Source organism: Rhamphochromis longiceps, linkage group LG19 (assembly GCF_057381845.1).
Source record: "Rhamphochromis longiceps isolate RC_006_pf linkage group LG19, R_longiceps_female_GT1.1, whole genome shotgun sequence".
In the NCBI taxonomy this organism is placed as follows: Eukaryota; Metazoa; Chordata; class Actinopteri; order Cichliformes; family Cichlidae; genus Rhamphochromis; species Rhamphochromis longiceps.
The window spans coordinates 19,400,365-19,416,598 of record NC_140575.1 but is presented as its reverse complement, the minus strand read 5'-3'; the positions used below and the strand labels follow the sequence as shown (position 1 = coordinate 19,416,598).

At 42.6% G+C, this 16,234-nt stretch overlaps 1 protein-coding gene across 3 annotated transcripts in view; it reads right to left on the bottom strand.

Moving 5' to 3' along the window:
- actn1 (actinin, alpha 1) overlaps positions 1–16,033 on the bottom strand; it is a 56,920-nt gene extending 40,887 nt beyond the window's left edge. For 2 of the 3 annotated variants that reach the window (XM_085392406.1, XM_085392404.1), the window contains exon 1: positions 15,630–16,033. In XM_085392406.1, the coding sequence (XP_085248532.1) occupies positions 15,630–15,737 (108 nt within the window). In that variant the 5' untranslated portion in view covers positions 15,738–16,033. The remainder of the gene's footprint in view (positions 1–15,629) is intronic. The other variant, XM_085392403.1, reaches the window with a different exon arrangement.
- Between the last annotated feature and the right edge of the window lie 201 nt (positions 16,034–16,234).

The following is a 16,234-nucleotide window of genomic DNA, read 5'->3' as shown; positions in this document are numbered from 1 at the left end:
TAGGCGGTACTCAAATATGTGCACGAGATACCACGAAATATGTGCACGATGTGTGCATAAAACTACAGACTAAAGATCTAAAAAATGTCAAATATAATGCATGACACTGAAGTATCTGCAAAAACATGTACTGTAGATTAACACAGCTCATTTCAGTCCAGCCGTGCGATGGCGTGTGAAAGTCTAGTCTCTCAGGTGCAGCATCCATCCAACCAGGCACTCAAACAGGCTGTTACTACAAACTGCCAACTCAGCAAAGTCATCCCATTACATTTAACTATTGCCTTGGCTGCTGCTTCAGCATGCACACATGCAAGGAGGCAAGTGTGCCTCAGAAAGAGAGTGCAAAAAAAAACCAGCATGCGACACAGGAACACATATAGCCAGTGTGCAGCTGGTGCAGAGAGATACTGTATGCTGTGCAGGCAGAGGCACTTTGCACACATGCATGTACACGCTCCTCACTGTTCCCGCGCGTGCTGACCAAGCTGTGGACGAGCCAAAAAGCGCCAACTGACAAAGAATAGCAGCCATTGTGACCGGTCGACTGATATTTACTCTCTCGTGGCCCAGAGCTGCCCTGCTGCATATTCATGTGTGTGTGCGTGTCACAATAGAAAGTCAAAGCGTGGCGATAGCTCTTTCCTCCGGCGTGTTCATTTAACAAAGACCGGCTCGTCTGTGAAAATGTTGCAGAGTGCCCGACACTGGGCGGTTGCTATGACAACCATAAAAGCCTGGAGACCCGCAAACAAACAGCTCGGCTGCTCAGAGGCTCTTAAAAAACAGAGTCCACACACACACTCTCCCCACGCAACACAAGTTTATGACCACAAAAGCATCTGTGTTCAGTGCGTGGCTTCCTCCCTGGATGTCAGCAACTTTTTAGAGATGATCTGTTGCACTCCTGAAGTTCATGTAATCTCGCTCAGGTCATAATAACACAGATGCTGCATCAATTTCCCATCAGATTTAGATTTCTAAAGGATGCAACAGTGATGTTATTTAATAAAAATATGTTTTAGATGCAGACAGTTTATGCAGCAGATACACTTACCTTGTAGATTCAAAGATTTTCACCAGAACATTTAGTCAGTTAAAAGTATATCCTCACAAAATGAATTCAAAGGAACATCCATCCATTTTCTTCTGCTTATCCGGTTCAGGGTCATGGTTGAGCTGAAACCCATCTCAGCTTTCACAGCGCAAAAGGCGAGATATACCATGGTGACATCGCCAGTTTATCAAGAGACACAAACCACCATGCACGCTCACATTCACACCTACAGCCAGTTTAGAATGACCAACTAACCAAACCCCATGCATGCCGTTGAACGGTGGGGGGGATAACCAGAGTACCTGGTTAGAGCAACACACAGGAAGGCCTCAGCCAGCTGGTTAGGTTCGAACTCAGGACTTTGTTCATGTGAGGTGACGGTGCCAACCATTCCACCACCGTGCCTCCAAAATTAAAGGAACATGTTTTTCCATTAAGGCATCTCGATTGTTTTTTGGTGGGAGTTACCCAGTATTTGAGATATCGGCTCATTTTTCATATATAATGGAACTCAGTGGCACTCCCTCTGTAGTGTCCAAAGCACCAAAAACTTACCAGCAAGGTCACATTCCAGAAATCTACGAAAGCTTTTTAGCCACTGAAATGTTTTTCCCCCTATCGAAGCCACATTTTGACTTACTAACTCAACCATCTGAGATAATAACCTGAAATTTTGACTTACGAATGACAAAAAAAAAAAAAAAAAAGATTTTCTTTCAGCTTCCATAGAAATCAGCTCAGTTCTTTCCAAAACTCTTATTTCTACCAAATTACACGAGGATTTGTCATGATGCTCAAACTTCAAACTCCATACGACACCCAGGAATAGACACTGCTTTCAATACCGTGGGCAGAAACTGAGGAAATTAAGGCAGATTTTGGTTAGCAATGATTGGAACTACAGTGGCTCTTGCAGCAGCAGTTCTGTTTATTTTCTGTGCTTCTGGCACCATATTGTCATTGCTGATGACAATATGGTGACAAACTTTTCTCTGCTTCAAACTGGGACTTTAAGAGAAACATAACACTTCTTAGACACAAATAATTGTGTTATCCTATTAATGTAGCACCATCTTGTAACATCACAGACACAAAGGACTGACAACACTTGTTGAAACGAGAGCTTTAGTGAGGTCTCGAAATTCTCCATAAAAAGCGTGAGGTCAACTTTAAGGTACTTCACAGAGTTTTTGGTGCTCATGTTCATGTTTGTGCTGCCATTCTGCAACAATGCTGTCAAACCTGCTGCAACTCCAATTTTAATCTTTACTATCAATTAGTGTCCAAGTATCAATTTCTCTGACAACCCTACTCGCTACCTATAGCATTGAAAGAAGTCCCACAGCACTTTCAAAATTTTGGTATGGAAAGTTACCATAAGTAGAGGCTCTGGCGACATCCCTAATTACAACTGTCAACCACATCACTGCACAGAAGGAAGCATCTATCCGTGACGGCGTGTTGGGAGGTAAATCAAATGGCATTCAACCTCAGTTAAGCTAATCTTTAGCCAGATGTATTATGACAGAAAGAAAATGGTTTCTAAATAATCCAACAGTTTCTCTCTGTGCCATCTCCTCACTAAAGACAATCAGGCCTTTGATGTCATTGCATCTGGGCGGCCTTCCCTCATAAAAAAAAACCTCTTCAAGAATTGTTGAAATCAGCTGTACCTAGTCTCAGTTGCTTTAAGTCACCTCTGAGGTCCCTCACGGTTTGGTCACTGTAAATATGATCTATTCCTCTTTTATTTACCACAGTTGGAATTTAACATTTTTATTCTGACATTCTGACTAATTTTCAAGTTATTATCTTTACTATATTGTCTGTGTGTGCATGTTCGGTGTTGTGGGTTCTTGGAGACGTGGATTGCGAATGAAGGTATCCGTTCAATTCAGTTTTATTTATATAGCACCAAATCACAACAACAGTCAAACGCCCCAAGATGCTTTATATTATATTTAGGTACACCCTACAATACATACAGAGAAAAACCCAACAATCATATGTTGACAGTGGGGAGGAAAAACTCCCTTTTAACAGGAAGAAACCTCTGGCAGAACCAGGCTCAGGGAGGGGCGGCCATCTGCTGTGACTGGTTGGGGTGAGAGAAGGAAGACAGGATAAAGACATGCTGTGGAAGAGAGCCTGTTAAGCACTTCGGGTTGGCTAAAATATGCTATGTAAAACTGACTTGACTTGAAGCTGTACTCAGCAATTTTGTTTGAAATTTTCGCACTTTGAGCACCACTTTTCCTGAAAGATGCATCACCATCTAACCCTTTTGCAGCTTTTGAATGCACTAGAAATAAATAACTAAAAACATCTTACAATATGTAGTTTTATTTCTTCTTCCTCAAATGTACAAAGTGCAAACTTTGAAGATATCCATAAAACAGCAAATACCTTCTATCTACTTCCTGAATTTTACATATTTGATGAGACTAAGAACAAGCAGGTTTATATCCAGACAAATGTCTGAGTATGACGCAAGCTGATAAGAAGACGCAGCACTTCTGATGATCTCACAGCACACAAATTGGATGCAAATCTATGTGCAGATGCTATTCAAATAGACTCTGGGCATCAAAGAGGCCTTGCTGAGCAGCGAGTCATTGAAAAGCCCAGCGTGAACATGTATCTCCCCACTTCGCTGGCTCAAAGCAGGAGTCTCCCACCGCACAAAGGCCACTCTGTGACGGATCCCATTTCACTGCAGCGTATGTGTCCAAAATGAAAGTACAGCTTATGTTCCTAGTACTTAAACAAACATTAAGGTCTGTGTTTTTGCAGGAGGCTGAGTTTACAGCATGTGCATACACTTGTAGTTTGAATGTTTCTTTTATATGCTTGCGTCAATTAAATTATATTGTTTGTTTGCAGTGTTAGTATCAATACAATTTTGTTTTTAAAAAAAAAATACAAATTTACGAAGATGCTGACACTGTAAAGAGAACTTATTATCACAGCTTCGAGTCCTGAGTCATGCCTGAGCTGTCTCTGACAACAGTTGGACAGCAATGTAAACAGATATGATGAAGCACAGTGGCCGGGTTCAGAGTAATCGTGAGTCAGCTCGAGCTCGGTTTGCCAGCAGCCGTCGTGTGATGGTAGGTAGCCAGTCGTGGTGCTGCTTTGTGCCGAAGCAGCGATTTTCACTGCTGACCATCACCTGACTCAGAGAAATGCTGAGCTGGGGAGGAGCTACACTGCACTCAAACAAAAGACACTTTCAACTCATCCACCCATCAGCTATACTGCACATGTCCTGTTAAGGCCAATGCACTTCTGCAGTAATTTTCTGTGCACCAAACTAGAAGCTTCCAGGAAAACAGACATTTCTCTCCAAGTTCGCAAACAAAATATGCTTTCCCGATTTATAATTACTTGAATTAACATATTTAATTCTGCAGGTAGCCAGAGCAATGAGTCAGTGTGTCTTTCACATGTCCAAAAAAAAAACCTCATATCTGTAGTTTTTCGCTTCCTCTTTCTACCTTTGTAATTGTTTCACTGTGGCAGACAGCACAATTCACACAGGAATAGATTTGTTTTTGGTGTTTGTTGATGATCTGTTTCCAAAGTTGTCCTCAAAAATGCTGATTTGTTCAGTGTTTTAATGTTAATGGGAGAGTCTCGAGGGACGCTATGTGACGTGGGCCACATGAGGGTGTTTCAAGCCTTTAATAGGTTCTTTGCTTGTTTTTCTGTGGCTAAAAATGTTATCAGTGAAGCTCCCCACGTCAAAAAGGGAAAATGCTGAGACCTGTTCATCCAATTTCTTATATTAATGTAGCATTAAATACAGCATTACATGGAAAAAAAAAAGAAAAAGAAAGAAACTTGCATGCACACATCAATTTATTGTGTATAATTCGGTTGAGTTTCAGCACTGAGCCATAAAAACAATGCAGTCTGATGCTGTTGATAGCCAGACATACAAAATTAAACTTCGTGTTCATCAGTTCCACCTGCGAGTCAAACACAGAAGTGGTAACACTCTCAGTTCAGAAAAAAAACCTGAACTGAAAATTTTCTTCAACAGAAACGAGCACTGCCAAAGGTCCAAGTAATACATGCACCCAAACCTTGGTTACAGCGTCCTTGACCTATACAGCTCAGCTCCAGGGGCCACTGACCTGCTCTAACATGAAACAGCCCCTTAAAGTGGTGCCAACCTGCTGCTGACCCCAAAGAACATCAGAGTTTAGCTTAAATATCAGTTTTTCAGAATAAACGTGGCAGAAAAGCTCCAATCAAACGCTTCCATCTAAATATGTGCACCACATATTTTCTGTGGCAGTTACATTTGTAATTGTACACATAATCCTGTATGAAGTTTATGAAACCCTTTTTAAGACTTATGATGGATGATTTGCTCATTGCTCGTTTAGAGAAACAGCAAATAGCAAAAAGTCACATGGTATGTGGACTATAAAAATAATTTAAATGTGGGCTCATATTCCCACATCTGGAAGAATGACCAAAAATGGCTACACAAGCCTAGATTAGACTGATGCTGCAAGCTGAGATAAATGTCCTGGAGAAAGTGCAGAGAGCTATGATGGAGGCACACCGGCCCCACATGAAACACTTTAATGAAAGTATTGAAACGAGCAGTGGCCTTTCTTCTTTCTTCCTTTGGAGTCTCATCTAGTAAATGCTCGGCTGAGATGACCTTCAGCTGGATCAGTGATTGATTCATAAATCAAAGCCATCAAACGCACCAAGAAATGGATAACTTGACTTATTAGAAAGGATGAATGTACCCCATTTTACCCAGTTTAAGTTCTTTTATTCCTATTTTTGTTTTGCTCCTGAGAGAAACTCTGTGCTCAGGGCAACACAGCTGAACCACAATTTATCATCAACAGAAAGGAGAGAAAACTTCATACAAATAAAACCATCCAACACCAGTGGATAAAGTGATATGTGATATACGTTTCTCCTCTGGCTGTTCTGAGCTGTATTGGTTTTTGGTCATAGAGATTATCCTTCAAAAAAACTGAGAAAAACAAAGTGTGGGAAGACTTTTATGGGCGTTCAGGAGGACACACGCGCACACATCTGCCAAGACTACAACTCAACTCCACAGTTAGCTACTGTGACGGTTGTACCACCCTCCCTCCTAAAGTCCATCCACCAGCACCAGCACCTGCCAGCACTTCATGCAGCTTAAACCACTCTGCTGCCCCACCGCTCTGCCGAGGGCTCTCCACTACACACCAACAAGCAGCAGGCTGGCTTTCCTCCTGCTTTGGGTTGCTGGGGTGGGGCCATCAAGGGGAGGTGTCTGTTACAACTTGTAATGAGATCTGCTGCGAGCACTTCACAGAAGCTGCTGCTGCTTACCGTCATAAATGAAGTGACGTCAGGAGGTTGCAGGCTAATCCTGCAGGAAACTGACAAAAGAGAGCAGGGCAGGGAGCCGAGGTGTCGCTCAGCCCTCGCTGCTACTGTGCAATTTAAACGCGTATCACAAACAGCTCAGAGTCGTCAGACCACAATGTGACGTGCCTGCAGGGAGTCCGCTCTAGCTGACCATGAGTGCCGGTGGAGCACAGGATCAATAGCAGCCACTGATTGAAATTCAGACGTTCAATACTTGTCCCACTTTAGAAGAGTGTAGGAATACAACAGAACAAATAGCCCCCGGCCTCAATTTTCCCAGTGACACTCCCCACGCCAAGAACTCACTTATTATCACTCACAGGATCATTTTCATCTTCATATTTACTTCCTCTCATCTCTTTCTGGCCACCTAGGAAGGCTTAGTCACTGCAGTGAATTTGACTCCTTCTGAATTAGACTTAATTGCCCACAGTGTAAATAAAACACTAAGAAACATCCCGCCTGTATTGTTCAAATGCTCCAATTGCCCATTTACTACACACAGTGCAAACAGTGATGCACCACCCTGTGCGCAGTGGCTTCCTGATAAAGCTGGAGGGAGATTTCAACATGCCCAGACTAAAACAAGCACGGAGGAAAAAAACAAAACAAGTTTTCCTTAAATCCATTGCCACCCACTCAGCCACACAAAGGGGGATAGATAGTGGAGAGAAAGTAAATAACGGGAAGCGAGGGAGAGAAACGGATGAAAGGAATGAAAAAGAAAATATAATATGATGGATAAGATGTTTCAAGCTGATGTTATGGAATGATGTTTGTAGTGATTGTTTTTAACCCTATATCTGATGAGTTTTTCACATCCACTTTGTCAGTGAGCTTCCAAAATCAGTTAAGCCATCCAAGAAACAATTTTACATCATGTGGGAAGTGATCAGCAAAAGCAGATTTTTGATAAAGAAAAAAAAAAAATTTTTCTGTAAAAAGGGTGGCAAACTGCTTCCTGGAAATCCATTTAATTTGACCATGTTCTTAGCTAGTTTGCTAATTAGGAATGTCCTTCCTGTTTTTCCCCCTCAGTCTGGAAACTTTGCAGCTGGTCATTAAGTGCTATGAGTCCTGTTTTACCATTTCTTTCAATGTTAAATGAAGAACTCAAAAGCAAATTCTAGAAAACAAGGTTACCTGCTATCTGGTATAGATGTAATGAGGAGGTTTATATGCCTTACATGTCTGTCTATTAAATGTAAAAAATAAAAATAAAAAAATAAAAAAGTAGCTTGGTTAGCTTAGCTAGAGATTGCTTGGCAACCACATTTCTCTCAGGAAAAACATGTATTTCCCAACCAGTTGTCAAGCAGTTGCTGGACATCGCTGGGCAAAATCTTTCACAATGAGGGTGTGACACTTTTTGCAGTTGCTCTAGGACTGGATGAATGAAGCTTTCCACAGCGACTGTCGGCAACCAGTTGGGGAATACTAATTTTTGCCCTCATAACTGGTGGTTAGCAGGTGGTCACTGACCAGTCTCTGGACCCATGTGACTGTACCATACCATCTTTTTTTTCCTTCTACAAAAACTGAGGAATAGAAACAAATCTTCTCTTTTATTAATCGGTGTAGGTTAGCCGTCTCCCCAGTTTCCAGTGTTTATGGTAAGCTAAAGCACCTGAAGAGGGAAGTCATTTGATAGCTCAAACTCTAACCTTGCTGATGATGATGAATTATTGAATCCAGGTTGACAATGTGACAATAGACGGCCTCTTGAACACACTCTCTTTGTCCCGAGCCCTGAAAGCTCCTCTGTCCGAGTCTCTTCTTCCACTCACTGCCTCCTCCCCCCCATGCTCTCCTTTCTCTGCCCCTGAGCTACACCCACACAGATGAATGAATGGAAAGGTGTGCCTGCGCCCTGTTTTTACCATGGTGTCTGTTTACTCAAAGCTTTTTTTCCCCCTTTTTTTTTCTGTATAGGAAACGCACTACAGCTGCTCCCATGAGGAGGCTTAAAGCTAATACACTAGCATGTGCACAGACCTTCTGAGTACAGTACAAACCCCCTCCTGGCTTCAAAGCAGTCAGCACATGCACTTGAGAATGCATGTGGTGTGATTAATAGCATTAGCGGAAGAAAGACTCGACTACATCCTTCCCATGTGGTGCATGAAAAAAATTCTTGGAAACATGCAGACAGATCACCTATAAACGCCCCTCTGGGTCGTTCGGTATTGAAAACATGTGATCATAAGTGTGCAGTGGATCCACACATGGTTGCATATTGGGTATTGAGCAGATTTATTTTTTTGGGATCGGCAGTGTCGTCTCCACAGGAAAGCACCTTGACCCCAAAGCTCAGAGTTAATGCAGAATCTAAAAAGTCTGGGGTCTCAAAGAGGCTACAATAACGTACACATAACAAACTGCAGTCTATGCAGCATTAATTGTCATTCATGAAACTTCAAATGAAGCAAAGCAGTCAAACGTATCCAAACCCGTGAAACTAAGTAATTAAAATTCACTGAACAATGGGTCTTGAAACTGTTTTAATGACCGATGGCTTGGGGTTGACTTCTATATACAACGTTTCTAAATTTGGAGCTAGAGAAAAGTCAAGAATTTGCATCAGGGCCTGGGCCTTTGGGAGCTGCTCAGATAAGAGCCTGGTAATTGCTCACATTTGACTTTTCAAACAGTGGATTCTTACAAACTAAGATGTACTGTTCAGCTGGATGATTAGCATGCACCTTCCTGAAACAAATAAAGGAGAAACTGTTCAGCGATGAGAATTTCACCGACAGCATGGAAATGTTTTTGCAGGCCAAGAACGGACGAGAAGTTGTGCAGCGGTCTGACCTTCTTTCTTCAGACAGCTGGGAACAACTCTCTCAGTCGCTGGCTCTCACTGCATGGTAACACACACACAGAGGAGATACATCCACAGTGCTGCACATGGCTATTCAGATATTCAAGTTTAAACTAATTCTTCCAGCAGCATCTGATCAGGAAAATCTGTATCCAAGGAAAAATTCAGGTGAAAAAAAACTAAACACTAAGCAATGCTCCAAATGCAGGGACCTAAAGCACACTCATGCCAGAAAAAAGATCCCACCACAATGCCAGTGAGTTCTGAGAAAATACTCCTGCACTTCATAAGGAAACTAGACATAAAGTGGGAACTGACATTTGCCCCTCTGATTCCAGCACTCTTTACTTTGAACTAACAAAGTTTCATGCCTTTACCTTGCACAGTTGCAGTGTTATTTCCTTGACAAATCCAGTCAATATAAACTCAAAAAAGCCTGTGCGGTTGAAGAAAGAAGGTGTCGTCAGGTCTCAACTTTCCCCTGAAGACAAACACACACAGACTCACAAGATACAGACAATACCTACTTCATAGCATAGCTGGGAATCATGAAAACTCATTGAGTTACATCTGAGAACCATTAATGTCCAACTGTGTGCCAGTGCATCCAGTAGTTCTTCCAAAAATTATGAACTCAGTAAGGGAACATCACATAAGAAGCAATTAAAGTAAAAACAGCTCCTTCAATTTGACATTTCCTGGGCAAACAGTGACACCAGTCCTCCAACTAAAGCCCCAGCAGAATAAAACACCTTCTTGAGACGCAGAGTGGGGTTATGTAAGAGTCATTAGACACACGTCAGTCTTCTGACACACCGTACATCCACCAAAAGCTTCAGGCCATAAAGAGGAGAGGGTTTCCTCCAGACTGAAAGCTTCTCATTAGCAGCAGATAACAAGATGTTTCAGCTAATTATGAAACAGACTCCATCAAACCCACATTGCGTTCACGCCGGATCAGTTTACAGGAAGATTTTACAAAAGAAGAAAGGAAGCAGTTTCATGGCAGGAATCTTGTTTTTGGTTTGAATCCCAAATGAGAAAACTGGAAGAAACATGGAAGACATTCAGTTTTTCATGGGAACGTGCATATGGCATTCAACAGGTTGACAGTAAATGCTTCTTTCATGAATAAAAATCTATTTCAGTCAAAATTATAAACACGTCTGTGTCATTAAACCACTGCATTTCAATTCAAGATAAAACATCTGCTCTTTAATATCTGGAATATAAAATTTGCACAACTCCTCTGAGCACACCCCTCCAGCTGAGCTAGGAGCACGCACATAAAACTTCCTATGATGGGGAGAGTGGATGATCCTGTGCGCTCTCAGCCTGGGTGTCAGCATGTGACCCCATCAATACAGAAAACGAGACAGAGCCCTGAGAGCCGTGACCGGGGTATCATGACTGCTTCTCCTGGGAGCCCCTGTTGGGATTTATAGTCTGGCGGCAGTAACCACAACAGTAGGATCCACCTGGGAGTTCCTGAGTCTTCTAATAAGATATCTTTCACTCACATATTGAATTTTGAGACTTTTTAGTGCTTCACGGGGAGCTGCAGCCACCCTGACAGATGACTAAGTGACTGAGAAAAGGATGCTGAACCGCCTCCTGCTGACAAACAGACAAAAGGTTGCTCACTTCCCTGAAGCATCTCTGAATCAGATAAAGGCCGCATCGGAGAAACGACCGGGACTTCACAGTCTCGCAATAGTTTTTTTTTTTTGTTTTTTTTTTTTTTAAAAGTCCTCTAAATATAAAGATACATCACAGAAATGGGAGAGTGGCTAACACATCCCAGCAACATGTCACATCTCGTCTTCTTAACCTTGGCAATAGCTCTCCAGGCTTTCTGAAGGTCTTTGGCTGCTTTTTCCACTGACGTCCAGTCTCGTAATCAGAATCATCAAGGGAAGAAAACTTTCCTAAGAAAGTTCAGGCTGCGTGAAGAATAAAGATCGCCATACCAAATACTGACTTTCAAGCTCATTAGCGCTTAAAACTCTGTTTTTACCTTATATTCTGTATTTAAATCCATGTTTACATACATATTAATAAATGTTTCCCATTTTCCTAGGAAGATATAAAGAACATTAACACAAATTCATCTTCCAAACTTGGAAACGGTTTAGGATAAACCAAGAAAATGTCTTTGCTTGTATTTTTTTGTAGCCTGTCTCACCCCGAGGAAGCGGATAACCTGAATTTGTTCACATGTTAAACCATGACTGTGGACATATTTTAACACTATAACTTTGACTATTGCACATTGTGCAAAGCACATGCTGGGAATGTTTTACCTCAAAGCTGGCTGAGCAACAACTCTTCCCATTGACTGTGTGTGTTTGTTTCTGTGTTTGTAGACCGGAAATAGTGCAAATATTATCCATATTATTAGATTGTATTGTATATTTAAACAAACTAAATTCACATGTGTAAATTTATGTTCCTAAACTGACCCTCACAAGTTAAAAAAAAAAAAAAAAAAAAAAAAAGCATTTTCTCTTTTGTTGTTCATATTTTCTGCATATCTCAGTCCTATCGTGTGTTTCATTTAACTGCTATTATAAGACTTATAACTGTTTCTCTCATAAGGTCACTGACAAAATGACATTTTACTGGCTCAAAATATCATTCAAGCGCTATGTACACAAACGATGATAAGCACATGTGAGTTTAATCATATGATTGAGTGCAGTCCTTGGTGGAAGTGGTCATCAGGGCTCAATGACAGGCCGCAGCAAGGAAAACATCACATGACACAGACGGGCAGTTTACTGAAAATGGAAAATAAATGTGACACACTCTTCAGCCTGCTCATGTTTTATGTAGTGAAGAGGAGCAACATTTCAGCACTTGACGCCTTGATCAGTGTGGAGAGCAGAGCTGCCTGGGAGACAGAGACAGAGAGGAAGGTGGGTGGCTGGAGGGTTTTTTTACTCTTTTGACATCCACCGCTTTGTCACCAACGATCTGACACTCTTCTCCTTTTGTTTAAAAAAAAAAAAAAAAAAAGAAAGAAAAAAAAAACAGGGTTTGGAAAGGTGCATCATGGGAACAGAGGAATTTGATGACAGGAAGCATTTTGAGAGGTGGCCAGAGCTGACATTACACATCCTATTATGCAATGTAGCAAACAGCTGCCAGTGTGGAACAAAACACTCATCTCTTAAAGGTTTTCTTACTAGAAGTAAAACGTCACACCGTCATTCATGTGTTGAGTCAGTTTCCTGAGTGATGAAACTTGATGTTTTTTAGGACACGAGCAGCCAACAGACTTGCTTATTTACAGAACTAAAATATCCATGTATGGTGAAGGAAATCACTCAGCACATCGCCACATGGGAAAATCTTTGAAATTTTTACTTCAGTTATTGAAATTATTGCTTATCAAATTAATCGTGCTACTTCTTCCAGAAGAGGTTGAGTGACTGTACGTGGATGTTGGTCAGGGTGCCGAATTGGGAAGTCTGCTGCCTGTGACAGCCACGCCCAGTGCTGATTGATCACAGTGGTGACTGATTCGCTTTACAGACACTTCCCACATATGCATCACACAGACAGGCAAGCCTCTGCAAAGCCTTCCTGGCCACATAGCACATGAACTCTCTGACATCACAATTCAGAGAAATCTATTGATCAGCACGCTGATTCTGCTGCCGGCAGTCATCACAAATTAAAGAGACACACCACTTTTCTGCTCTTTGCCTCAGAGAACAGGTATGCTCTGCGTCTGTCTCCACTTTATTGGCGAAGGTGAACAAATCGTGAGATCAGAGACTGATCTGTGACCTGGCTTGTAGAGTCTGGCCAGGGGAATGTGGGTGTGGGTTGGGAACACAGAGTTTAGGGGTGTGTGAGATGGGAAGTAGGAGGCGGGAGGTTTACAGGCAGATCTGGTGGAACGTGCTGCAGCTCATACCCTTATAAGGACAAACCTGGACAAATTAGCTAGAGCAGTTAACACCTGAACTCCACCTTCCAGCTACAGAAAAACAAAATGACCAAAAATTAAAGGAGCGCGACGATAAAGTTCACTCAGAGTGATCACTAAGGAATGTATCATGTGATAAAGGTGACAATATGTGAGCTTCATGTAACCTTTGGCAGAGGGCAGCAGACACCTGGGTATGCAAAGACATTAGGATTTCAAGATTAGAAGATATCTTTGTGCGTGGGAGTCAGGTTAAGACTTGTATCGGACTCCAAATATTTTAAGCACTCTCAGACACGCCAGGCTTTTGTGTGTGTGTGTTAGTGAATTGCAAAAGAGCCTGGAAAAAAAGCCCTCACCTGTGTAATGTGCTCTTTTTTTGTACTTTTGCACTGTTAAAAAGTTTAAAAGACACTTGAACAGTAAAGAGACACCCAGCATGGACACATATGGCCACTTGGACCCAAAGAGAATTAATTTGGTTGTAAATTTTTATCCACCTAATTATCACATCTTGGTGGTCTGTATCAGTATCCAAACAACAGTGAGTTTAGATAACTCCAGTTATATTCTACAACAGCAAAAACCTTCAAATAATCAGCTATCGTTTCATTTTATGTTTAAGTACAGTGACCAACATCTTAGATGTTGAAGCACTTAAACACTAAGATCAGAATAAAGAAAGTTATGAGGGAGAGACTGAAAGGCTTCCTGGTTATCTGTACATCAGCAGTAGAGCTGATTGCTCAAGCTTGGGAGGAATTTTTCAGTGCTGCGTGCACACATGCACACGCGTGTGACAGTTATCCATGCCCTCCTTGGGGCAAAGGACAGAGGTGCAGGCCTGCAGAGGAAGGTGGGGGCTGCTGTGATCCCTCTCAGTCTGCAATTGTGTCTGGTCAGACCTCAACATAACCCATCATCAGTGCTCTGTCAGACAAGGGGAAGTTTACATGAATAAATATCCTTGCTCTCTGCTGGATGATTAGATCAATGAGGGCCATGCAGGCACAGGAATGTGCAGGTTATCACAGGCAAGTGTTTCACCACAAATTCTGACTTGTTTGCGATATGGGCAGAACAAAACAGCCAGGTGAAACTTTCCCGTTTGTTGCATGATGACCTTTATATACCAAAAGCCCCTAAAGGAGCACCAGCAGGAGACAATTACCTACTGATGTCCGAAGCACTTCGGTCTACTGTTCACACCTGACATCAACCCCGCATACCTTTCCTTTACTTCCCCTTTATCTGCTCTCGACCGGTAGCAGCCTGCCGATGACATAATCCAGGAAACCAGAAGCAGAGAGCTTCGTAGAGCAAGAAAGAAACTCGGGGAGAAGTTTTCCAACAGCAGCGAGAGGGGCCGATTATTACCATTTTTGGGCACGCTTGCTCCCATCCAAGCCCAGCCCAAACCAAACCACAGCTTACTCAGATTCCACAGCGTTTTTCTTCCCCCTTTTTCAAAGCAGAGGACAAGTATGGGGAACAGGGAGGGGAAAAGTAGCACCCATTCTCGAAACAGACCATTCATATTCCATTTGGAAAACGAGCAGCAGCTGGGAGACGCGTGTAGAAGATCCGGACTTGTTAAGACGTCTTAAAGCTCTTTATTGAAAATATAAACCGTGTGCAGTTCGGGTTACAGCGCTCATAATCACTCAAAGGGGAAGAAAAGTAGTGTCAGAAGTCAAATGGCTAACTTTCTATCACTGGTAATAACACCGCAAACAACTTCCTAACTAGAAACAAGTACTCCTTTGTTAGTGGCGCTAGAAAATACGTAGAATCCGCGCGTAAAATGGCTAAATAAAGGGGAGTCGGAGGGAATTATGGTGAGTTTACCCCCCTTCTCACACAAATACACTCCATCCCCGGGTTGTTAATCATGGCCTAATCCACGTCGCATCATAAGCCAGATGACAGGAGGGGCCAGGTACACACCATATGCAGTCAAGCGCATGGCTGACATCTGTTGCGCTGAAAAAGTGGCCGTCCCGTCCGCCTTCTAATTGTCCCTCCTCATACGCTTTCCCTCCTGCTTCACGTAAAGTGCTGTTCCTACACACGGTCGCTATACGTCTACAGCTCTGCGGGATATCCGCAAGTCTCTCCGAGATCTGTAGACGAGAAAAGTTTTGGAGCCGTATTTAAAAGTACCCAAAGAAGCCGTACAGGTGATTTTGGCCGCGATAATGAGCCTGATAATTAAAGCAAGCCACTGCCAGCTGGTTTTTGGGGCTGCCGTTGGTTGTCTGCTGGCTCCACTAACGGATCGATCTGGAGCCAAAGTCGCCAAGTGCACATCCAAGCGGATGTGTGGCGATAATATTAATGAGCTGTGTTATTAGAGCCTAATTATTATCACAGGCAACAATCCCACTTCCGCACGGGAGACAGAAGGAAGTCAAAGCCCTTACCTTTCTCTGCTGCTTCTCCCATGCAGGATCCAAGAGGAGATCCCGATCCCAGTCATCTTCTTGTTGCATATAGTAATTTTCTTCATCATAGTGTTCCATATTATACATGTATATATAAAGCTTTATATATAGACGCTCTCTGCTTGTCTCGTAAGTCCTCCGGTCCTCGGCGAGGTGATGTTTTTTTACAGCAGCTCAGTCTACTCTCCTCCACGCATTCAAGACGGTGTGTGGATGAAATTAACGGTCCACCCCCGGCTTCCCTCTCTCGCTCTCTTTTTCTCTCTCTCCCTCCAACTCTGCCTCTTTTCTTCTTCTTCTATCTGCTCTATTTTTTTCCCCAAGCAGGAGCATTCAGCCCTCAGTAGGCAGGTCTAGTATCGAGGAGCGACGGACGCAAAAACTTTGCCTCAGACAAATTGGAATCGATAGCAGACCCAGGAATCCGATTGGACGCCTCTGGGACTCAGAAACCGCCTCCCCGAAGCAGACTGGCTGCTTGGGCTGTCAGTGGTGAGGCTTTATAACCAAGGTTGACTGCCTGGGTCGAGCCAAATATCTTTCGGCCTGTAATCTGACTAAAACAAGTGTACTTTTTTTTTATT